This window comes from Crinia signifera, chromosome 4 (genome assembly GCF_055691185.1).
Source record: "Crinia signifera chromosome 4, ASM5569118v1, whole genome shotgun sequence".
Taxonomy (NCBI): Eukaryota; Metazoa; Chordata; class Amphibia; order Anura; family Myobatrachidae; genus Crinia; species Crinia signifera.
The window spans coordinates 286058083-286082820 of NC_139220.1; the positions used below are offsets into that span (position 1 = coordinate 286058083).

Sequence of the window (24738 nt, forward strand, 5' to 3'; positions counted from 1 at the left end):
AACAAAACACTTTATTTTAAAAGTTCACATTCCACTTCACCACAAAAAGATAGCGATTGCTACTCTGTGAATCATGGCGATAAAAACCTTGAAATGTATTCGCAATCTGGTCATTGAATAGGGTGATTCACCGTTTTAGTAAAAAAAAAAAATAATCGCCTTACAGCATGAAAATAGCACAAAATCGCCATAAAACATGGCGAATCAGCCTTATTGAATACTGCCCATTGTCTCAACTGCCAACATCTATTTAATCCCAAAGGCTTGAGGTGAGCTTCTTCCTGCCGGCAGCTCAACTTTCCTCTCCAAGCAGCATCTATGTTGCTATGGAGATGCTGTCACTATTGCCAGGCAACACTAACCACTGTGGCTGTGTAACAACATCCCCAGAAAGACCTACATTCAGCACGCATGATTTTCTGGTTCTGTGGTCCTTGCAGTGGAGGAGTATTAATGATGTAATTGTTTTGCATGAATTAAACCGTGTAACTAGATCGACAGCATGATGGTCGACATGCATTAAGGTTGGCACAAGCATTAGGTCGCCATGGGGAAGGTCGATATGAGATTTTTCACATTTTTTCTGAACCCACATGTGCCGACAGGCAGTATTTCATGCCCTACCATCCACTAGGGCAGGGCAACACCGGCCCTCCAGATGTTGATGAACTACACATCCCAGCATGCCTTTAATCCGTTTCAGCATGGCCACATAGCAAAACTAATGCAAAGCATCCTGGGATGTGTAGTTCATCAACATCTGGAGGGCTGATGTTGCCCAGCCCTGCACTAGGGCATGGTGGGAGAATATAAAAGTGTGCAGAACGCAGCGAGCCATGCAAGGAGACGTGGTGCTACGTTTCAGTGTCCACGTTAACTACAAAAAAAAAATTGTGAAAAACCCCATGTCGACTTTTTGACTTGTCTACTTTCCCCATGTCGACCTTACCCATGTCTACCATCCTGCTGTCTACACAATGATCCATACCCCTGGGTACACGTCTGAACAATGTGCTGATCTAGCGACAGTCTGAGAAGAAAACAACTGCGCACTGAAGGTTGAAGAGTCATTGATCTTTGAAGCATGCCGACAGTCTCTAATGCTAATACAGTAGAGTCTATAATAGGCATGTAGGCAGGTGTGTACCTCTGAGCGACTGTCAGACAGCATCAGCTCTGTAGCATAGTTGATGGGAGAGAATATTATGTAGTCAAATCACGCTGTGCGTATGGGTGGTCTGCAGCCGGCCGGGCCACTTGCTGCAGAGTCTACCAGTGACTGACCGCACAACACAACGCGTTCACGTAATTGTCTGCCCAGTTGTGACACCAGGCACAGCACACATTGGGTACACACTGGCTGACGTTAATCTGATCAATCTTCACCCAATAGTATTTCAAAGCATTAAGAATTATACTAGTTTTATTTTCAGCATGTTTATTTTGTTACTTCAGAACAGGGCCTTCCATATACCATGCATTCAGTCACAAATTACAAACACTACACTCCTGCTAATATAAAACACAAACAAAACCTCCCATAATTTAGGTAAAATTAAACTTCTTGGTTAAAAAAAAAAGCAAAAACTACAGCTGGGAGAGCCCTCTAAGGGGTCAATCCAAGTAAATGTGAAGGGCGTGAGGCGCTATTGCCACAGCACCATATCTCATGCCCCGCGCAGCCCGATTTCAGCCCAAATCTGCTCAAAAGTCCTTGCAGCCCTATGGGGCTATGAGCAGTTTTGTGCAGGTTTAGGCTATATAACATTTTAGCACCAGCTGCCTAAGCACATATACCAACTAACTGGAGAGGTTTTAGCACAGTATTACTCTAATTTTATAAATAAAAATTAAAGTAAAAATTCAAAGGAAATAAAATAGCCTACCATTTAAAAAACACAAAACCCCACACATTAACACCTGTCCAGTTTAAAAATAAATGAAAATAATTTTGCATGCAATTCTACATTTTGAATTGTAATGAAATGACTGCAGCAGCAGTGTGTGTGTTGTATAGTATAGTCCTCGAGAACTACCATCAGTGCACGTCTTCCAGCTCACCTCACAGGTGCACAGCTGTACTCTTTACTCACTGACACATTTTAAAAGATCCACAGGTGGAGCTAATTACTTCACTTGTAATTCTGTGAGGAGACATAGAAAACGTGCACTGTTGGTAGCTCTCGAGGACCGAGTTGGCTACCCCTGGTATAGGACAACCCTGTGTTATGTTCCCTCTTCCCCACTGGGCAGACTTGGCATCTACAGCAGTTTACCATAGATGGGGCAAAAATCATGCACAATCTTCATGGATTGAGAGGTTACATTACAAATCTAGGACGCCTATTATACATGGACCTGAACCGTTTACAGTTTACACTATATATGCATTCATCTTTCAACAGTATTAAATTGTATGGAGGAAAAAAAACAAAAAAAGTTAACAATTGCTATGTAACAGCTTTGTAACCTCCTTTTAAGGATCCATCAGTTGGGATATTGGATGTGATGGGTATTTTCACATTTTAGGAGAGCACCTTTCATGGTAATAATCTATAGATGAACTTTGCATCGGTGATGAGCAGAAGATGGAAATAATACTTTAGTGACAATGAAAAGTGACCAGAGGCTGGTGCTCACTCGCTCCGTTCCTTCGGCTCACGGTATTTCCACTGGATGTAATCAAAGATGTCTTTCTCGCTGTCTATTGGAAGTGGTTCTCCTGCAATTCCTGTGAAGAACAGAAGGTTATTTACATTTCTACAGACAACCAAGATCTAGAAACTGTATAATACAGGCATGTCCAAACTATGGCCCTCCAGCTGTTGTGAAACTACAAGTCCCATCATGCCTTGCCACAGTTTTGCTATTCAGGAGTGCTAAAACTATGGCAAGGCATGTTGAGATGTGTAGTTTCAGAACAGCTGGAGGGCCACAGTTTGGACATGCCTGGTATAATATAATTCTAGCAAAGAGATAGCAAAGCTTTAATACAAGAATGTGAAACTGCCTAGAAGGGACCTATCTACACTGTCTGAGGAAGCTGTTAATCGCTTTTTAGAGGAGTCACACGTAAGGATTTCTATACAGGTGAAACCTGAAAAAAAGTTTGAATCTTGTGCAAAAGTTCACTCATTTCAGTAATAACGGCCGTGGATTGTCAAGATCCCGGCCACAGATCGCCAATTCATGTCCGTTTTCCACGGCCACGCCCCCTTTGTGCCAAGTGGGATGTTGAATCCCGCCTGTCGTTCTGCGATCGATCAGGGCCAGAGCGGGGATCGACAGCAGTGATCCTGGATTGCATAATCCTTTAAGTGAGATATGTCAAGCCTTTATTTGTTATTATTTTGATGATTACAGTTTACCGCTTACAGCTTATGAAAACCAAATCCAAAATCTCAGAAAATTAGAATTTTGTGAAAAGGTTCAATAATGTAGGCTCGATGTGTCACACTCCATCAGCTAATTAATCCAAAACATCTGCAAAGGGTCTCTCAGGCTGGTTCAGTAGAATCATGGGGAAGGCTGCTGACCGGACAGTTATACAGAAAACCATAATTGACACGCTCCACATGGAGGGAAAGCCTCACACAAGGAGTGGAAGAGAAAGTGTGGAAGAAAAAGGTGCACAAGCAGCAGGGATGACCGCAGCCAGGAGAGGATGGTCAGGAAAAGGACATTAAAGAGTGTGGGGGAGCTTCATAAGGAGTGGACTGAGGCTGGAGTTAGTGCATCAAGAGCCACCACACACACAGATGGATGGATCCTGGATATGGGCTTCAAATGTCGCATTCCTCTTCTCAAGCTGCTCCTGTACAACTGACACAGTCAGAAGCATCTTTCCTGATTAAAGCTAATTTTGCATCTCATTTGGAGACCAAAGTCTCATAGTCTGGAGGAAGAATGGAGAGGCACACAATGCAAGATGCCTGAAGTCCAGTGTGAAGTTTCTACAGTCTGTGTTGATTTGGGCAGCCATGTCATCTGCTGGTGTTGGTCCACTGTGCTTTTATGAAGTCCAGAGTCCGTGCAGAAGATTACCAGGACAACAGTACTTGGCACCTGCCCACAATGCAAAAAGTACCAAAGCCTGGTTCAATGACCGTGGGATTACCCAACAAACTCACCTGACGTGACAAGAGAAAGATGAGAGACGCAAGTCTGAACTATGCAGAAGACCTGGAGGCCGCTATTGAAGCGTCCTGGTCTCCCATAACACCTCAGCAGTGCCACAGGCTGATAGCATCCATTCTATGCTGAATTGTGGTAGTAATTAAGGCATGTCCAAACTGTGGCCCTCCATCTGTTGTGAAACTACACATCCCAGCATGCCTTGCCATAGTTTTAGCATTCCCTAATAGCACACCTGTGGCAAGGCATGATGGGACATGTAGTTTCACAACAGCTGGAGGGACATAGTTTGGACATGCCTGTAGTAATTCAGGCAAAAGGAGCCCAAACCAAGTACTGAGTACATGCATGATTATACTATTCAGAGGGCTGACATTTCTGTATTTACCTTCCCCCCCCCCCATTGATTTCATGTAATATTCTAATTTGCTGAGATTATCGATTTGGGGTTTTTCATAAACTGTAAGCCATAATCATCTAAATTATAACAAATAAAGGCTTGATATATCTCACTTTGCATGCAATGAGTCTATATAATAGATTAGTTTCACCTTTTAAGTTGAATTACTGACATTAACAAACTTTTACACATTATTATAATTTTTTGAGTTTCACCTGTATATACACCCAATGCTCCTGGGACTATATTTGGTTACACTGACCCAGGTTATTCTGTGGTTCAACTGGACTTTAGCAAATTATTCTCAAGTAATTGCTGCCGTCATTCATGCCAAGCAACTAAGAGGCAAGAATATCACATGTACATTCCCACATTGGTGGGTGGTCTATGTGGCTACGGATTGGATATAAACGGTGTTGTAAGTGCGACTAATTTTATCACTAATAAGACATCAATGGACGGTGTATAAAATCAGCAAGGAACAGATTACTAATCAGGTTACCTATATGGGAAACAGAAATCAGAGCATCAATCGGACTAAATAATAACAAAGGACATCAGGAATAACCGTTCTAATAAATCAGTCACAAACAATTCAGGCTGTGATATATGCATTTATTGCTTAATACAAATATGAGACACAAACACACTGACCTGTGACTCCCAGTGGGCGCAATGTGTACTCATTCAGGGTGAAGCCTTTCTCCAGAGCATGGGTGCGCATGTTCTTGTTGAAAATATCACTACCAGTGAAATAGAGAACTCCGCAATAATACTGGTCTTTGGGGATCAGCCTGATGTGACAAAACGCATTGTGTGAACACTGAGAAGCTGAACCCATTACTCTATGCCAGGCATGTCCAAACTGTGACATTCCAGCTGTTGAGAAGCTACACATCCCAGCATGCCTTGCAATGGTTTTACCATTCCCAAATAGCAAGACTGTGGCAAGGCATGATCATGCCTGATCTATGCCATACAATTGTTTGCTGAAAGGAGGTTGTGAAAGTCATGTCGACCATACGCTGTGTTGACCATTTGACCTATCGACCAATAGTGGTAGACCTATTGACCTAAATCCGGATACAGATTGCTAGTTCTTCATATGCACCTGAGCAGGACATACACCACCTTCAGCAACTATAAGCTATCAGAAGTCGTATTTATCCCACACTTGCTTGTACTTCCAGCCGAGTAGGTGGAAATGGCGTTTGCATGGTCAGGGGCACATAGGTGGCGTTGTGGCTTATACCAAAGCTGAGAGTACACAGAGATCTGTCGGATACCAGTAGAATCCCTTGTATGGACCAATAAGGATAACTGCAAATCCCACAAGTGCGCGGATAGAGATTGTGTATTTGCATATATGTGTGGACCTCCACATACAGGCAAATACCCACATTCATATCCATCCACGCAGTGTCTGCATTTGTGTGCCAAATCAGCCCCATACTCTGCATCCATATACTCTATATAACTAAGGGTCATTTCAGTGTATGCATAGAAGCAAATATGGGAACAATTAGAAGGAAAAAACCCACCAGTGATTTACCTATATTTTACTAACAAATCAAAAATAATCATCATGTTACATACAGCCCATACATATTTTGTGAATGTTGCCTACATCAGGCCTGGCCAACCTGTAGCTCTCCAGCTGTTGTGAATGACAAGTCCCAGCATGCCTTGCCACAGTTTTGTTGTTAGGGAGTACTACAACTGTGGCAAGGCATGCTGGGAAGAGCAATTTCACAACAGCTGGAGAGCCACACATTGGCCAGGCCTGGCCTACATACTGTTATCTAGAGAGAGGGATACAGTAAATTGCATAGGTCAAACTTGGCCAGTGGTAAATATCAAAGGCAGTAGGGATAGTTATGTGGAAATGTTTTTCAGATGTGTGGGTCACATGAGGGTAGCGCTGGGAATGTGCATTTATGCAGAGCAGAAAGGCCTTGGCATTGGAGGTGGGCCTCAGAAGGCTGACACTTAAGGCCCCCTTACACTTGTCAACTAATTGTCTCAACAAATTGAACCTGATTGACAGATTTATCCTATGTGCAGGAGGTTCAATCTCTTCCAATCTCTTGGTTATACCCAATGGCACAGGATTGTGGATTGTGTCCTACACATCAGGCACATAAGATTTTGTCAGACGGCACATCAGATCTTGTCAGATAAATTGACTCAAATTGGATGAAATCTCACAAAATCTCACAAGTGTAAGGGGCCCTTTAGAGATGGGTGCAGGCTGCAGCATGCGCCACAATGTGGATTTTGGCAAGATGGGTCAAGGTAGGGATGGCCATCGTTATCATTGCCATCGATGGTAATTCTGCAACTGACCATCGATAGTGCTAAACTATGCAATGGCTGACCTTCGATATTTTTACATCAATGGTCATCCGTTGTGTTTGATTGATTGGCCTGTGGGCCAATCAAAACACGGAGGTGTGGCTATGCTCTGTGTCCCAGCACTTTGGGGAAAAAAAAAGCAAAACATTGTTTTGCTGTACCAGCGATGGAGGGAAACTATCTGGTTCTCCCCCATCGATGGCTAAAGTATTGGACATCGGCCATGAACCATTAATGATTTTGAATCATCGATGGTCGATGGCCATCCATAGGTCAAGGTATTCGCTGGGGGGTGATTATGTAAATATTCTTCATAACATTTTTTCTTATACTTGACACATTACCTGATATCAATTCTGCGGAAGGGGAACTGTTTGTCTCCTTCAGGAGGTAGCTGGCCCACGCCCTGTGGAAAGGACAAAGCAAAGTGAAGGTGATTATGTGCAGACAATGGGCCTGATTCAGCCGGATTTGCGCAGCAAGCAATTCTGTATGTACTGCGCATGCATATGGGCCACAATGTGCGTGCGCAATGACTGGCTGCAATCAAGCCCAGCAAATGTTTCTGTTAGCTGGCCGTATGCACATTGATTGACAGGGAGTGGAAACCGACTGTTTCATGGGAGTGCCAAGAAAAATTGCAGGGTGTGCAGAAAACAACGCCGGTGCGACAAAGCCTGTTAGGGGAGAGTGTGAGACATCAGTAGCAGGCCAGATGTGCTGAGCTACATGGCGGCTGTGATGACTGGCCCCAGTATCAGAACCATTCTATTGTGAGTGGCTTCCGACTAGATTTTGCTTGGGTGCGAAGGGATGTGCAGCTGTACACTTCCATTCACACAGTGAGAGCACATTCATTCGTAAGGCGGGATTTCACCGGAGCGGGGCAAAGGCTTAATTGATTGCTGGCCGTACAAATTTGCGGCTGTGCGATGGGGTCTGAATCAGGCACAATGGGCAGTCTTGGATACACTGTAGATAAATAACAGATGCCCAGCAGGGACTGAAGACTATTTTGCTTTTTAAGCTGCTACTCAGATTCTTTATTTAGCGTCCAATCATCAATTAACTTTGATGCAGGAATGTGATCAGTTTTTTTTTCTAAAAAGATTCTCTTGGAGCGGGTTTGACCTTTTGATTGTCAACCTTCCCATTGTCGACCTAATGCTTGAGAGAACCTTCCAACTCTAGCCATGTTGACCTATTTCATGTGTCGACCTTTAGTGGTCAATTTTCATTGTGTCGACCTAGCGACTGTATCCGTATCCCCTCTTGGTGAAGTATCAAACATTTTAAAGAGTAAAAGGGTGAAGAAGAAGAGAAGCCGTGTCCATAGAAACCAATACAAACCTTGCGCCCATTTGAATTCCTCCCAAAGTATTACAGTTCTCACTCTCTATGAATACGCTCTACACTGTCACTTCTTACCATGAACTTGGTGTCTCCTTTCACCAATGTGTCTGTTATGAAGTTGCAATCCTGCAGACACTGGACGACCTGATGCAAAAGGTGTGGCTGGAGAAAAAAAAAAAAAGTACAAAAATACAAATAAAAACGATAAATTCAGAAGCTGTATTTAAAAAAAAAAAAAAAGCACATATTACATCACCTGCTTCAGAAACATAGAATTTGACGGCAGATAAGAACCACTTGGCCCATCTAGTCTGCCCCTTTTTTTAAAAATGTTACCTCAAACAATATTTGATCCTTATGGCTTTGTAAGGATATCAATATTCCTATCCCAAAAAGGTTTACATTGTACTACTGTATTTGCCTCTACCACCTCTGATGGGAGGCTATTCCACTTATCTACTACCCTTTCTGTGAAGTAATTCTTCCTCAAACTCCCCCTGAATCTTCCTCCCTCTAAAGCAGTGGTTCCTAACCCTGGTCCTCAAGTACCCCCAACAGTGCATGTTTTCCAGGTCTCCACACAGAATCACAAGTTACATAATTAGCTCCACCTATGGATCTTTTTAAATGTGTCTGAATAATGAGTGCACCTGCAGGGTGACCTAGAAAACATGCACTGTTGGGGGTACTTGAGGACCAAGGTTGGGAACCACTGCTCTGGAGTCAGTGCATGTCCTCGTGTTCTGCTGCTCCTCTTCCTGTGAAGAATGTCTCCCACCTGTACCTTGTTAAAACCCTTGATATATTTGAACGTTTCTATCATGTTCCCCCTTTCCCTTCTCTGCTCTAAACTATACATATCAAGATCTTTTAGTCTTTCCGGGTAGGTTATGTGATGTAGGCCATGCACCACTTTAGTTGCCCTCCTTTATACAGGCTCTAACTATTGCACATAATTATTAAAGGTTCTAGTGATCTATGAAAGCACATGGCTACAGGCCTTCTATATACAGTGCATTGAATGCGGTGAAACAGATGTGTCCTCTTAGATCTATCATCATAACACAATACTTAAGCCTATGGGTCGCAGCATGTCATGGTGTACAATTCCCCACGAGAGATCCAAGCCATCGATAACGACCCCCCTGTTGTCTGTACATGCAGCTCAATCTTGGCTATCTAGTCAATGGCTGCATGTAGAGAGCAGGGGGCGAGTGACCGGCACTATACCGTGACTCCAGCAGCAGCAGCGCCGCCGTTATAGTTAATATTGGCGGAGCCGGGAGTTGCCGAGTGTGTACCCAGCATTAGAATAAATGATAAATGCTAGATATAAGAGGTGTTATGAACTAATATTTAGCATATGATGGAAATTAGCAGCCGCAGGTATTGTAAGTGAATGTCTATGCAAACCAGACTGCTAGCCTGAATACAAGAGCTGACATCTTACTAATCCTGACCTGTTTTGTAGACTCGGAGGTGAAGTCTGGGTGCGTTAGAAGAATATCCATATCCCCACTGGACTCAGCACCTGCAAGAAAGATTATGAATAAGGAGGACAAAGCAGTAAGGCTTTATAAAACACATGCTCGTATTATGGCCTTATATAGGCTGCGTCTACACATTGCCTTTTGACTGGATGCAGTTGAACAGGATTCTGTTTAGAGGGATGAAACTTCTTGTGTCTACACACATCCTGTTAAGCAGGATGCAGCAGGCTTTTTGTATGTAAGCCTTGAGTAAGCATCCTGCTAAACAGCTCCTTTTCAACTGCATCCTGCTAAAAGGCAACGTGTAGTCTCCTTCCTGCCAAACAGGTCCCTTTTAAACGGACCTGTTAAAAAAGGCAATGTGTAGACGCAGCCTTATGATCAGACCCTCTCCCACTGGTTGGGTATGAAATGTTGACAGTCATAATGTTGATATTTATCACTCAGACAGTGATGAAATGTTTACATGTTAGAATGTCAACATTTTGTCCTTGTGGCCCAGCAGTGACTTGTCCTATTCTGGAGGCTGCAGTAGCTTCAGCAGCATTTTCTGGGTTCCAGTGAACATGTCATCGACCCTTCTGCGTCAGAGATCTGATCATCTGGAATTTTGATGTTATCCGCTTTACAAAGGGCTGGGCAACACCGGCCCTCCAGATGTTGATGAACTACACATCCCAGCATGCCTTGCATCAGTTTCAGTATGGCCACATAGCAAAACTAATGCAAAGCATCCTGGGATGTGTAGTTCATTAACATCTGGAGGGCCGGTGTTGCCCAGCCCTGGCTTTACCTAACCATCCCTCTAGTGCCTAACGCCGCAGACTGCACCCTAACATTTCCCTGCAGCCTTGACTTCAGCATAACCTCAACATTGGTATTCTAAAAATTCTGACATCTTCAGGCCAACATATTGCCTGTAGACATGACTGTTGATATTGTGATGTCAACATTAGCAATGTCAACAATTTTTTCTTCAACCTTTTGACTCCAGCCCCATTCCCATAGGCTCTAGGCCAGGCATGTCCAAACTATGGCCCACCAGCTGTTGTGAAACTACAAGTCCCATCATGCCTTGCCACAGTTTTGCTATTAGGGAATGCTAAAACTATGGTCAAGGGATGCTGGGATGTGTAGTTTCACCACAGCTGGAGGGCCACAGTTTGACATGCCTGCTCGCTCTAGGCTATGGGGAACTGGGCAATTCAGTCTCTTACAGTGGAACTTGCAATCTCTCACACATGGAAGCACCTTCATTATAGGAAAAACGATTTTTGTTAGATCCCAGCATTTTTTTTTTTGGGGGGGGGGGTTATGTAGTAACATCATGTCTAGGTGTAGTGATGGATTCTGTAAAGTATGGAGATTATTAGGTGCTACAGAGAAGTAGGTCTGCAGGCCCTAGTCAATAGTCACAGGGGATGAATGGCTCTTATTATGAAGGATGGAGGAAAGAGGGAGTGCTGCACTTCAGAAATACGGATGAGCCAGTACCCTATGGAAATATAGAGGTTATATATAAGTTTCTAAGCACCCCTGTATCCATTTTCCTCAGAGTCCCCCATGGACGAAAGAAAAACACTTGTATAAATAGAATATCAAATATATATTTAAACTGATTTCTCAAGATATGAATGGATACCAAGAAGTAATATTCTATGGTCCACCTTCTCCTGTCCTAACTAGGTAGGATAACCCTTACTAAAACACATGGCCCAAATACCCAGAGAATGCTCCAGGAAGTGTCTTGGGCTCTGTGACAAAGTGCAATAAAAAAAAAAAAAAAAAAGGTTTTATTCACCATAGAACAATGCAATAAAGTTCTCAATTGGACAAAGACAATTATATTACTGCGGTGGATAAAAAGGCTTTTCAATTGGACTCAAAGACTTCTGCACCATGACCAGCCCTTTATAATCAACTACGGCTTGCAGTAGAGCAAGCATTCTATCCAATCTTACACTTTCCTCCATAACCCCACTCTAGGTACAAAATACAGAGGAGAATACCTCTTCTGAAGCTCCCACATACTGTGGCGATGTAATCTGGATCCAGACACTTCACCTTTTCAAGTACAATGTCCTGGGGGTAAAAGCAATAAACAAAACAAGTAAGATAGTTCCTACGTTAGGATTTACTAAGAACTTGTATAGATGCTTTTGTGAATGGGAGAGCAATGGATATATAAGAGATTATACCTGGCACCATGAGCAGGTAGGAATGAGATCAGAGCACGGATAAGTGTTTTGTAAAATACACAGCTTCCAATGGCGGTTCCAGGGGTGGGGCTGCAGCACAGTTCAAAATTAAAATAGATTAGCCACACCCACTGCCACAAACCTTCAAACGGACTCCCCAGCAGTGGGTGTCTCTCCCCTATTTGAATTTTGAACTGTACGACAGCCCTACCCCTGGAGCCACCACTGACTGCTTTTGATAACATACTAGGGTCCCGATGGAACGGTCAATAGGCAGTTTGAATAATGCTACCCATACACTTGTGCGGTTGCGTTCGACGCAATATTGGGTTCAATTTCCCGTGAAGCTGACTTTTGATAAATTGCATCGAAAATTATTTTTTTGGCATACAATTGTGCATACAATCAAGATTCGACTGGTGTGCCCGAGCATTGCGTCGCATGGTACACAAAATGTGCATACAATCATTTGATTGATCAAACAGATGTGGAAGAAATGGAATGATTGTACGCTATATCTCACAAGTGTATGGGCAGCATAAGAGTGGAAGAGAAAACGATTCCCACCATCCTGCCTCTATCCTCCACTCCCTGACTTGTGAATTACAGCTGACTATTTTGACAGCATACAGACCAAGTGAAAACTGAACAAGGGGAAATGCAAAGATCTTTTGAGAAAGATAAAGTGAAGTAGTTTCCATAGCAAACAGCTTCAAGCAATCAGTTATCTAACGCCGTCTATAAATGACATTTAGAAGCCTATTGGTTGTTAATGGCAACTTCTCCACTTTATCTTTGAAAAAGGCTAGATACATTTCTCCCTTAGAGAGAACATTCAGGGAATGTTTTAGGTGCAATGAATAACACACGCATACACACAACTAAATGGACCGGGGGTTCTGGACAAATTCATAGCACAGATTTACCTGCATGGTATACATCTCCTCCCGTGGGATCCGCATCTCAAAATCTTCAAAATATCTAGATTGAATAAGTAAATACACTTTAAATCAAATACCTCATCAGCACCTCTCTCCATGCTTTAAATGGAGAAGTATTAGGACTTGCACGGACACTGGGGGGAAGTTCAGGGAAATCGGAGGAAAAATTACTTCACAAAAGGCTAGTGTATAAGTGGAATAACCTTCCATCAGAGGTGGTAGCAGCTAAGACAGTAGAGCAATTTAAACATGCTTGGGATAGACATACTGACATCCTTACACATAAATAAGGATCAAATAGGATTCAAGGGTAACAATCTGGTTAAGAAAGGGGCAGACTAGATGGGCCACAAGGCTCTTAACTGCTGTCAAGTTCTGTTTCATACTGAATAATTTAGCACATCCTTCTCTCCCCGCACTGTGCACTACAGCGCCAGTGACTCTCCCCGCACTGTGCACTACAGCGCCAGTGACTCTCCCCGCACTGTGCACTACAGCGCCAGTGACTCTCCCCCCACTGTGCACTACAGCGCCAGTGACTCTCCCCGCACTGTGCACTACAGCGCCAGTGACTCTCCCCGCACTGTGCACTACAGCGCCAGTGACTCTCCCCGCACTGTGCACTACAGCGCCAGTGACTCTCCCCGCACTGTGCACTACAGCGCCAGTGACTCTCCCCGCACTGTGCATCACTCTATACTGTGTACTGGAGAGCTAGCTACTCTCCCCGTACTGTAAATATTATTGTGTCAGTCAGTGTGAGCTGTTCCCAAAGTACCATATAAGCTCTTCGTTATTAAATACATTCTCCGGTCTTCTCTATACATGACACAGGTAAAGTGATCATAGCCACATTACTAGCCTGTTATTTTATATTCGTTTTATGCCACACAACTCAGTCCTCAAGGACCCCCAACAGTGCACGTTTTCCAGGTCACCCGGCAGGTGCACCCATTTTTCAGGCACATTTGAAAAGATCCACAGGTGGAGCTAATTATTTCACCCGTGATTATGTGAGGAGACCTGGAAAACGCGCACTGTTGGGGGTCCTTGAGGACAGAGTTGAGAACCACTGTTCTAGAAGGTGCTAAATAAATAAGTAGATTCCGATTGGTTGCCCATAGCAACATAACATGTGAACCAGAACTCCCATCTTAGTAAATTTCCCCCATCATGTCTATGTGTGCTACTGTAGAATGTGCAATTCAATAAGGATAAGGTTTATCTCTGTAGTCTAGTGGTAATTTTTACTTTTGTTAGTGTGGGGAAAATCAGCCTATTCTCCAAAAAGTACAAACATTTATTGTAGAACAGCAGGGCTCGACAATTTAAAAAAAAAATCTATTAAGCAGGGGGAAAGTGTAGGAGCCAGACAAACTAAGGGGGATATTCAATCTCCGGCGAGCACCTCCCATCGGGGAGATGCCCGCCGGGCCCTATTCAATGCGGTCTTCCCCGACAGCATTGAGCAGGGTATCTCGGCAGAACGAGTTCGACATCACTAGCTGTCGGGCTCCTTCTGCCGAGAAGTGACGAGCTGCCGGCTGCAGCTCGCCTCTTCCTGGCCGCAACTCACGGCCACGCCCCCTTTTCGCTCCCCGGCAGACGGGACATTGAATCCCGCCTGCGTGTTCTCTGTCGAGCTGACCGAGAACGGGACTGGGTCACGACGGTCGAGCAAGCTCGACTGCCGTGACCCTGACATTGAATACCCCCCTAAAAATAGAGACAGCGCCAACAATATACACTTTAATGCCTATTACACATGTCACACACCCATTACATATTATACCACATGCTGTAATACCAATTACATATTATACTCACTTTAACCCAATCTTTTGATGATGATTTAATTTGTGCTCATTATTCCTTAGATCTAGAAAGAAAAAAAGGAGAATATCATTTATGTGATATTATATGTACATATCAATATCTACTTTTATACATATGCATCAACCAATATACATTTTGAAACTGAAAAAAAAAAAAAGAATTATTCGGTACTTGTGTAGTTTCACGGCGCCACCGTGCGCACAGTCTGTGTTTGAAACTTGGCAGCTTGCCAGACTCGGCAGCTTGCCAGACTGAGTGAGATTTAATAGGATGAGAGATTCAGAAAGTGAGAGATTTGGTGAGAAATCTCCAGTTTTTTTAAAGTGGCAATCATTTACACTTCAAAATCAAACTGGTTTAGCAGTGTAAATGATTGCCGCTTTAAAAAAAACTGGAGATTTCTCACCAAATCCTATTAAATCTCACCCTCTGTGTTTAACTGTGCGCGTGCCGCTCTAGCTGTTCTCAGCGCAGCGCGTGCCTGCTTTACATATGTAATCTACGTTATCAGCGTAGCGCTGGCACTGACAGGTCACTGTGGTACTTGTAGTTCCACAGTGAAATAGACAGTCCTGCACACCGCTGACAACGGGGGCATGTAAACTGGATACCCCGGCACACCGCTAACGTACGGGGCTTCTAAACTAGACACCCCGGCACACGCTAAAATTTAGACGCTAAATCCAGACTCCATGGAAACCGCTAAGAAGGAGCATCTAAATTTAGACGCTAAAGCGTCTGAATTTAGTTGGATCGACGTAACAGCTGCCGACCTTGTTAATTCCACTATCCACGCCACCCAGAAGCGTGGACGTGGTACGTGTCCGACCGACCTTTTCATACCCCCATTATCCACGTCGGCGTGGAGTTGATTTTATAAAGTGCCCGCAGCGTGGCGAGCCCTGCGGATTACTTCAAAGGTATACGCGTGCGCTCGCCACGCTTCGGGCTCGGTGGTTTGCTGCACTCGCCACACTTTATAAAATCAACTCCACGCCGACGTGGATAGTGGGGGTATGAAAAGGTCAGATGCATACCGCTGCGCTCGCCACCCTTCGGGGTGGCGTGGATAGTGGAATTAACAAAGTCAACAGCTGTTACGTCAACTAGTGCCATTGTGAACAGGTTTAAGAGTGTTTTGCACAGTGCACCCCTATGTAGATGCCCCCTTTTTAGCGGTTTCTAGGGAGTCTGGATTTAGACGCTTTAGCCTTAGACGCTTGTGCCGGGGTGTCTAGTTTAGAAGCCCCGTACGTTAGCGGTGTGCCGGGGTATCCAGTTTACATGCCCCCATTGTCAGCGGTGTGCAGGACTGTCTATTTCACTGTGGAACTACAAGTACCACAGTGACCTGTTAGTGCCAGCGCTACGATGATAACGTAGATTACATATGTAAAGCAGGCACGCGCTGTGCTGAGAACAGCTAGAGCGGCACGTGCACAGTGAACACAAGCTGCCAAGTTTCAAACACAGACTGTGCGCGCGGTGGCGCCGTGAAACTACACCAAATATTCCATAACTGGAACTGGAGTGGTTACACATTATGCAGCCCAGATATCAAAGGGCTACGTTATCATACAGAATATGTGGCTCAACTGACTCTGCAAAGAGAGCATATTCTTAGACTTCAAAAACAATTAGCATTTCTGTTCCCAAAGCACCATAGGCCTTATTCTGGTTGAGTCGGATGGCTCCGAATGCGGACAGATGGCCGATTGTTGGTGTTTGCGCATGTGCGGAGGCGTATCTGCGCATATTTGCGAACGCCTCACACGTATGAACACGTCGTGAGTTTCGTACAGAAAATTATCATACAGAACCATCCGATCAGGGGGTGGAGAGGGGCGTGAAGGGCTGTTTGGGCTCATTATTACCATATGCGTACGCCCCGCGTTTCAAGGGTGTTCCCTTGAAAACGCTGAGCGTACGCATGGTAATGCGGCCGTGACGCACGTTTGGGGGGCGGACAACTGACATAGCCGGATTTCAGCTGCCCGCTCATATCCCTGCTTTCATTTGGAAAAATGTCCGTGTGGTCTGGAGCACTCGGTGCTGCCTGACCACTCGGTCCAATATTCGATGGTCGGCGACCATCGGAGGATAGGGGAGGTGTTCGCATGAAACATCCTCTCGCTATCTTACCGCATTTGGACTGTGTGCGCGATCCGTACAGTAGGCGGGGCTAAGAACACTCGGTGGCCGTCCAAAAATACGCATCAGTCTGATTCAACTAGAATAAGGGCCCATGTCTTAGCAAGTGTCTATCAGCAGCATTCTCTTGAAGACTGCCTTCCTCCTTATAGGCAAACTCCGAATGAGATTCCTCCCAGGACTTACTGAACAGGAAACATTTTTGTGAATTGAAATTGTGATGTTTGGGAATAGAAGAAAACTATAACTATGTTTACAATGAGAAAGAAACATTGCCAAGGTCATGCACTAGCCAGGCCAAAAGCCCAACTCTCACATTGCAAATGCCGGGTCGCACCCGGCATATTCAAGGTGAGCCCCCACAGCGGCAATAAGCCGGGTCGCTGACATCAGAAAGGGGACGGGGCGGAGCATCATGTGGCGCGAAAGAAGCACTTGGAGCTGATGCCACCTCCTGGACCTGGGTAATTTTTGTGTGGTGTGAAAGGAGTAAGATTCCACATCCTATTTCTTCCCCCACCCTTGGTGTTTTGGCGGATGCAAGCAGCATCAAGGTTAATGCCTGGGCTCAGTTACAGTTCTCATATATCTCTTTTGCCTAACATGCATGGCATGTGATGAGACTTACCATCCAAGGTCTTGATTCCCTCTTCTACTAGTTTCCGAGCAGCTGCTGGCCTATTAAACAAGGAATAAAGTAAATTCAGAGACCACTGCGGGCTGCACATTACATGCACTTCAGAAACAATTTTTAACCTACTTGTAAATGTTTAGACTGTGAGAGGAAGCCAGAGCACCCGGAGGAAACCCACACCAGCATGGGGAGAATATACAAACTCCACACAACTAGGGACATGGTGGCTATTGAACCTATGACCTCAGTGCTGTGGGGCAGTAATGCTAACCACACCATTAAATACCATTACCCAATACCCACATTAAGGGCCTGATGACATTAAGGGCCTGATTGTGGTTGATTCAGGAATCTGCGATAGTGCCAGTCCTGCCACCCCACCGAAAATCCACCAACTTCCCCCTGCTTCCGATTCCCCTTGGCTTCACAAATAAAAGGCAGTGGGAACAGACTTTTATTTGCATGTGGGTTTCCTCCGGGTACTCCGGTTTTCTCCCACATTCCAAAAATATACTGGTAGGTTATTTGGTTCCCAACAAATTTAACCCTAGAATGTCTGTGTGTATGTACATGTGGTAGGGAATATATATTGTAAGCTCCACTGGGGCAGGGACTGATGTGAATGTTCAAATATTCTCTGTAAAGCGCTGCGGAATATGTGTGCGCTATATAAGAAACTGTTAATAAATAAATAAATAAATGACCCGGTTTCCATCCTGAATCTTGCGGAGGCTCGGCGACTATGCAAGTTGCTGAGCTGCACATACGTACAAAAGACCCTGCGCATGTGCAGGCCCCCAAACATCGGATTGGTGCCGAAATCAGCCCCATCCAAATTAATTACAATGACCCCCTAAATGTGGTTATGGATAGATTCCCCTTAGAAGGTTCTATGGGCCTAATTCAGAAATGTACATAGGACAGATATCAGTGATTTTCAACCTTTTACCTTGCGGCACACTAAATAGGATTTTAAAATTGCCAGAGTACACCATAAGATCCCCACAAGACAAAACACATTGGTCCCCACAGGAAAAAAAAAATGCATTGAAGAGACCAGTAAATAACGGTACTTATATGTTAGTTGGGCGCCCACTAAGCTATTTGCTTAGTTTTCCACATCCGCTCGCCAAGCTTCGGGCTCGGTGGCTCGCTACACTATATAAATTCAACTCCATGCAGACATGGATAGTGGGGGTATGAGCGTACTAACTATAGTGGGCGCCCAACTAACATATAAGTACCTAAATAAGAGTTGAACTGATGTTGGCTGTAAACTAGTTTGTGCATCTCTAGATCTGGGGGCACACTTGAGAACAGCTCAAGACACACTGCCCTATATTGATACAGATATCGGATTTTAGATCTTTATTTTGAAGGCCAAAATTATTGCTACAGCTGCTGTAGTGATACATCAAGTATTAAATGCTGCCCTTAAAAATTACAATGCCCTCCCCAGTGATTAGGTGGTTAATGGCATACCCTGCTCCTACCATACAGATGGCCACAGGTGAAGCTCAGTGTTATTTTGAGCCAATTTACTACAACACCAAGCTCTAATACCTCCCTCAGACATTATGCCTAAAAAAAGCTGAAGTGTACAGTATGTTTAATCTACAGTATACCCTGGATTATGAAGAACTCCTTATGTAGGCATCCGAAAACAGACACAGTTGTTATTATGTAGACCACGTATCTGCTCTCTTACGACAATGTAGGGCAGAATGTAACTCACCCGATTCCACTGACCCGCGTTAGGAAATTGATAGAAGAGCTTGTGTCGTCTTGTCGAATCTGTAAACAGGGGAAATGTGGTGACTGCACAATAAAATTCTGACTGTGCTCATCCTGTGTCTGTGCAGCCTTTGCAGTAATTTACTTATCCCAAACAGATGACCATCAGTAATGTGTGTGTCTGCATCACATCAAAGTTATTTTGAAAATAGTAACATTCACATGGCGACTGTATATCTGTTTTATGTGAGGACTAAAATGGCAATCAAAGATTTCCTGTATTTCCTTCAAGCCATACAAATAAATTGACACAAATGTGCACCCTTATGTCGGCAATCAGTCATGTCATAACTGCTATTTGGCGATTAATAAAATATAACCTTGTATTTGGCAAGAAAGGACTGGACAGATGACTTCTGGGAAAACATAGAATATATGTGATGTCACAGTAACTGAATAGATTTCTCTCCTGCCAGCATCTCGCTTTATTCAAAATCACTGGATGTCGGCTGCCCACTCTGTTCACAGAGCAGGGCACCAGACAGTGACTTGGACTACTGAGCGCTTTAAAAATCATTCGATGCTCGGCGACCATCGATTAATTTCAGGCACTCACGCAAGGCTGTGAATGGATGTAATGGAGAGTAAAAGGCATTCAATGGTTTGTGAATTGTGTATGGATGTGCGACGTGATCGCAAATAGCGATATTTTAGCAATTCATTCGGGGTAACAGGGGTGGATTGTCTTTTTGTCTGGGAGGCAGCTAGCTACTCGCAGTCATCTGCAACTTTCAATGTTCTTTTGAATGGTGATTTGTATTCTGACGATGGCGCATACATTCGTATTCCTAAATAAAAATATGGGTGTGCCATGAATACGAATTGACGTATTTTCAGGATTTACTATCCCGAAAATACGTCAATTCGTATTCATGGCACACCCGTATTTGTATTTAGGAATATGAATGAATACGCCGTTGTCGGAATACGTATAAAATAGGCATATTTTTGGATACGAATACGTCTATTTTATAGGATTTTTTGTTAGTAAATTTCCCCCATGGACTCTTAAGTAGTCAGCAGAATTGCCAGCATGCCGGACCAGGGGCATCAGAGGAACACATGGCCTAAACACCGTGATATGGATTGGTAATACAGAGGTGCATATTTGTTACCTTTTCAATTTTGCGTAATTTTCCAGTGGCCAAAAACTCATCAATCTTCTCTGCTATTTTGGCTCCCACACCATCCTGAAGAATGAAAGATAAAGCTTGTTAGAACTAAGGACCGATGTATCGTACTCACCCTGCGCACTATATTTCCACATCATGGACAAACTACCCAACATCTCCTGGGTCAAAACTATCCTACCACCAAATGGGGCTTTTGTGGTTTAAAATGTGGTGAGGGACTGGATTTGCTTCAGTTTGTCCACATATTTTATGACCGTCAGTCACAAGCACTGGTTTTGTCGGTACTTATTTCCTAGCAGGGCGCCCACTAAGCAAATAGCTTAGTGTGCTATTCTGCGTAGGAAAATCGCATCGCATCTATAGTGCTGTGCGATACGATGTCCATGTTAACTGCACAGGAGTGCTTATACAATGAAATATTGCATAGGATCGCATGGCACCAAATGCGATGCGATATTTGATTCTACATGCCATGAGATGTGATGAGTGCTTACAATGAGATGTGATGCTATGTGATGTGTGCATAGTATGTGATGGGTGCTTACAATTGTAAGCAACTGCACCTACGCCATTGTTTAGCGTCAACCCCAGTATCCACTCCACCAACGAAGTTTGGAGAGTGCAGAGAGCCCCGCAAGGGCCGGTGGAACGCGTCCTCCGACCTTTTCATACCCCCACTATCCACGTCGGCGTAGAGTTGACTTTAGATAGTGCGGCGAGCCCGAAGAGTAGCGAGGCCCGCGAGGGGACGCAGATAACTTTACATGTATTCCGTGTCCCCTTGCGGTGCTTGCCACGCTTCAGGCTCGGTGGCTCGCCACACTATCTAAAAACAACTCCATGCCGACGTGGATCGTGGGGGTATTAAAAGGTCGGAGAACGCGTTCCGCCACCGCTCGCCAGGCTTTGGGGTGGCGTGGATACTGGGGTTGACGCTAAACAATGGTGTAGGTGCGGATGCTTACAATTGTAAGCACCCATCGCATCACATACTATGCACACATCACATAGCATCACATCTCATTGTAAGCACCCATTACATCTCATTGCAAGTACTCATCACATCTTATGGCATGGGTGCTTGTACAATCAAATATCGCATCACACACATCGCATGGTAAAAACGTACCAAGCGATGCGATTTCACTACGTTTGCGTACGTAAGAAATCTGGGCGTCCTGCTAGGAAACAAGTACCGTTTTGTCTGTTACATTGATCATAGTTTGAGTTGGTCTGGGACCACCAACCTGAGGCACCCCCTGGAAGGGTACCAAGGCACCAGAGGCAAATTCCTTCTTAAATGGACAAAACCATGTGCACTGCAGGTGGGGCAGATGTAAAACCCCACACAAATGTAATTCTCTCTGCACATTTTACATCTGCCCCACCTGCAGTGCATGTGGTTTTGTCCATTTAAGAAGGAATTTGCGAGTGAACCAGAATAAGGCCCACAGTTTGGGAACCACTGCACTATTATTGAGTATTAGGGATGAAACAGTCGCTTCCCACCCACATTTATATATTAAATTAATACAAAACTAGTCTAGTGTTAGTGGCTAGACTCAAATAAGGACAAATCTATGTGGGATAGCTAGCTTTCACGTGGATTTTAAATCTTATAGACACAGGGATCCGGGACTTATTGTTCTAGACTGGAGAAGAGTTTATTTCTGCTTTTTATCACCTAACTTCTTCCATGTTTGAATAAACCTTTTGTTTTAAAACATTCCTTTGTTGACAACAGGATGTAATCCAAGACGTAGGGCCAAATGTGATGTGCTTGTGCCTGTGATTTGAAGGAGCCGCTGACATGAGCTAGTCACTAATTTTACAAATCCAATCAGTTTAAAAGGCAAAAACTGGTTGCTGTTACCTTTAAACTTATTGCAGATTTAACTGTACAGTAGTGAATGGCACTGCACCCCACATATCGCGGGCTAATAGATTTGCAAAAAGATGTATTCCCAAGAATAAAACTAGAAAGCCATATCCTATCAGATAATCTATTTAGAAAACTAAATATGTTTCCAGGATGCATGTTAAATGTAAAGAGTCCCCCCCCATCATCATCTGCAGGTGTGATCCCCAAATATGCCGGCACCACTGCACTGGTGCCCAGCAATGAACGGCAATAAGGGACATTAAGCATGTTAAAAATGCCCAATTTTCAATCCAAGCAACCAGGAAGGGTATATCCCCAATCCTCCGATGTGACCGCCCCAATACAATGCAGATGGGGGAACATAAGTCAGGAGTGCTCACCAGTTTCTTGGCTTCTGTTCCACTCTTGATTTTTGTGGGGTACTTTGAGATCACAGAGGCTGCTTTCCTGTTTCAGGAGAGAAGAAAGAAAGAAGTCGCACTGAAATTAGCGCAGCTCTGATCAAATCCTCTGGACATTTTGCTATTGTGTAACAAAGAATTGCTGCTTCTTGGCATAAAATGAGCTACAATGAGGGACTTGTTCTGACCTGTAGGCATTGTACTTATGGATGGCTCTATTCACGTTCCGCTCATAGTTGGCGAGCTCTGAAAATAAAATCACAAACATCATAACTCAAAATTTAAAAACAACCTTACATTACAGCCATATCCATGCAAAAAGTATTTGGGAATTGATTGCAAGTTATAGGTTTAGTTTTTAAATGATGAGATATATATATATATATATATATATTTTATTAGATTCAATAAACTGTGGCACACCACGTTTTAGCCAAAAAAGATATTTAGTGACCAACGTTTCGGGGCAACATAGTCCCCTTTTTCAAGGTATAATAAAAAAAAAAAGGGGGGACTATGATGCCCCGAAACGTTGGTCACTAAATATAACTTTTTTTGCTAAAACGTGGAGTGCCGCAGTTTATTGAATCTACACTGTATACTACAAATTGTGCCTGGAGGCACCCACGTCCACTGAACATAGTAATTCGGAGTGCCGGACTGAACCAGGTGTGTGTGTGTAAAAAGTTCCCCCCCCCCCCCCCCCCCCCCCAATATTATATTTACTGAAAAATATGATGCAGCTAAACCTGGTACTTATGTAATATCTGGGCTCCCATTTTTCTTATGGGACCGTGTCCGCTCGCCACGCTTTGGGCACGGTGGCTCGCTGCGCTCGCCACACTATATAAAATCAACTCCATGCGTATTTGGATAGTGGGGGTATGAAAAAATGGGGTGCATTTAACATAAGGAGCCCAGATAATACATAAGTACCAAACCTATACAAATTTCCCCTGATAATGAATATGTAGTGTAGTCAGTGTCATGTCCAACGATGATATACATGAAAATGTAAATTAAATGCATCATAATCATCTACATATACATATGTATTGATCATGTAAAGCAGATTATGAATGACAATATACATTGATGGTAGCGAGACAGATAATTAGACAAAATATCATGTTTCCAAGTGGTATGGGCCGGCCTGCATATGTGGCTGCACAATGCCTGGCACAGTGTATAGCACACCCACCACACCAGGGCCTTTCCGTTTATCTCACCTACGAGGAAGTCCGTTATCCCCTCATTCGGGCTCTCCTGCGGCGCTTTCCTCTTGCTCATGTTTCGCCCAGATCACTTCACACTTCTCTCCAGGAACTGATTCTCACTCGAGACCGCGGCTCCAACTCCCCATACAGGCCGCAACGTGCCGGCGCATAGCGGAATATGCGTATGTACGCGGTGACGTGACAAAAGCGTCATCTATTTCCGTCACCACCAGGCAACACACAGATCTGAAACAGCGACCCCTGTTGAGTGCCCTGTTCGAGAGGAGAGAACACACAGTGACAGACCGTATACACCGGGCGCTAATGTGTGGCCGGTCATTAGGTGGCTGCTGCTTATAAGGAGAGCTAATCTAGTAGTAACAACAAGTAGGGAAAAGCCAAGTTAAACTTACAATTGTGCACATGCTCAAATTGATCAATAGAAGGCGGAGTTTCTTTATAAACTCGTCATGCGCACTACAGAGAAGAAGACACGTAACACGCCAACCAATAGAAAAACCCGCACAGCTGATGCCTCATTAGCATGGGCAGACTATAAATAAGGAAGATGCGTAAATTGCCTTGACTAAAACGATTTGCTCCAAAATGCCTGATCCAGCCAAGTCTGCGCCGGCCCCCAAGAAAGGCTCCAAGAAGGCCGTGACTAAAACTCAGAAAAAAGATGGCAAGAAGCGCAGGAAGACAAGGAAGGAGAGTTACGCCATTTACGTGTACAAGGTGCTGAAGCAGGTGCACCCCGACACCGGCATCTCCTCTAAGGCGATCCTATGCAAGTACCCGAAGCCGTTTGCAAAGAGG

At 44.1% G+C, this 24738-nt stretch overlaps 2 protein-coding genes across 2 annotated transcripts in view; both read right to left on the reverse strand.

The window, feature by feature from the left end:
* Positions 1-1421: 1421 nt before the first annotated feature.
* Positions 1422-24071, reverse strand: POLB (DNA polymerase beta). Its single transcript, XM_083184888.1, has 14 exons — positions 23932-24071; positions 22891-22948; positions 22682-22748; positions 20402-20476; positions 19228-19286; positions 17487-17536; positions 14699-14750; positions 12857-12911; positions 11742-11814; positions 9703-9773; positions 8318-8404; positions 7234-7295; positions 5189-5328; positions 1422-2731 (listed from the first exon to the last, which is right to left on the reverse strand). The coding sequence occupies exons 1-14, from the start codon at positions 23990-23992 to the stop codon at positions 2637-2639; spliced, it is 1005 nt and encodes a 334-aa protein (XP_083041014.1). The 5' UTR covers positions 23993-24071; the 3' UTR covers positions 1422-2636.
* LOC146075549 (DNA polymerase beta-like) overlaps positions 24063-24738 on the reverse strand; it is a 71229-nt gene continuing 70553 nt past the window's right edge. Inside the window, exon 11 of the mRNA XM_083184889.1 lies at positions 24063-24192. Coding sequence (XP_083041015.1) covers positions 24130-24192 — 63 coding nt within the window. The 3' untranslated portion in view covers positions 24063-24129. The remainder of the gene's footprint in view (positions 24193-24738) is intronic.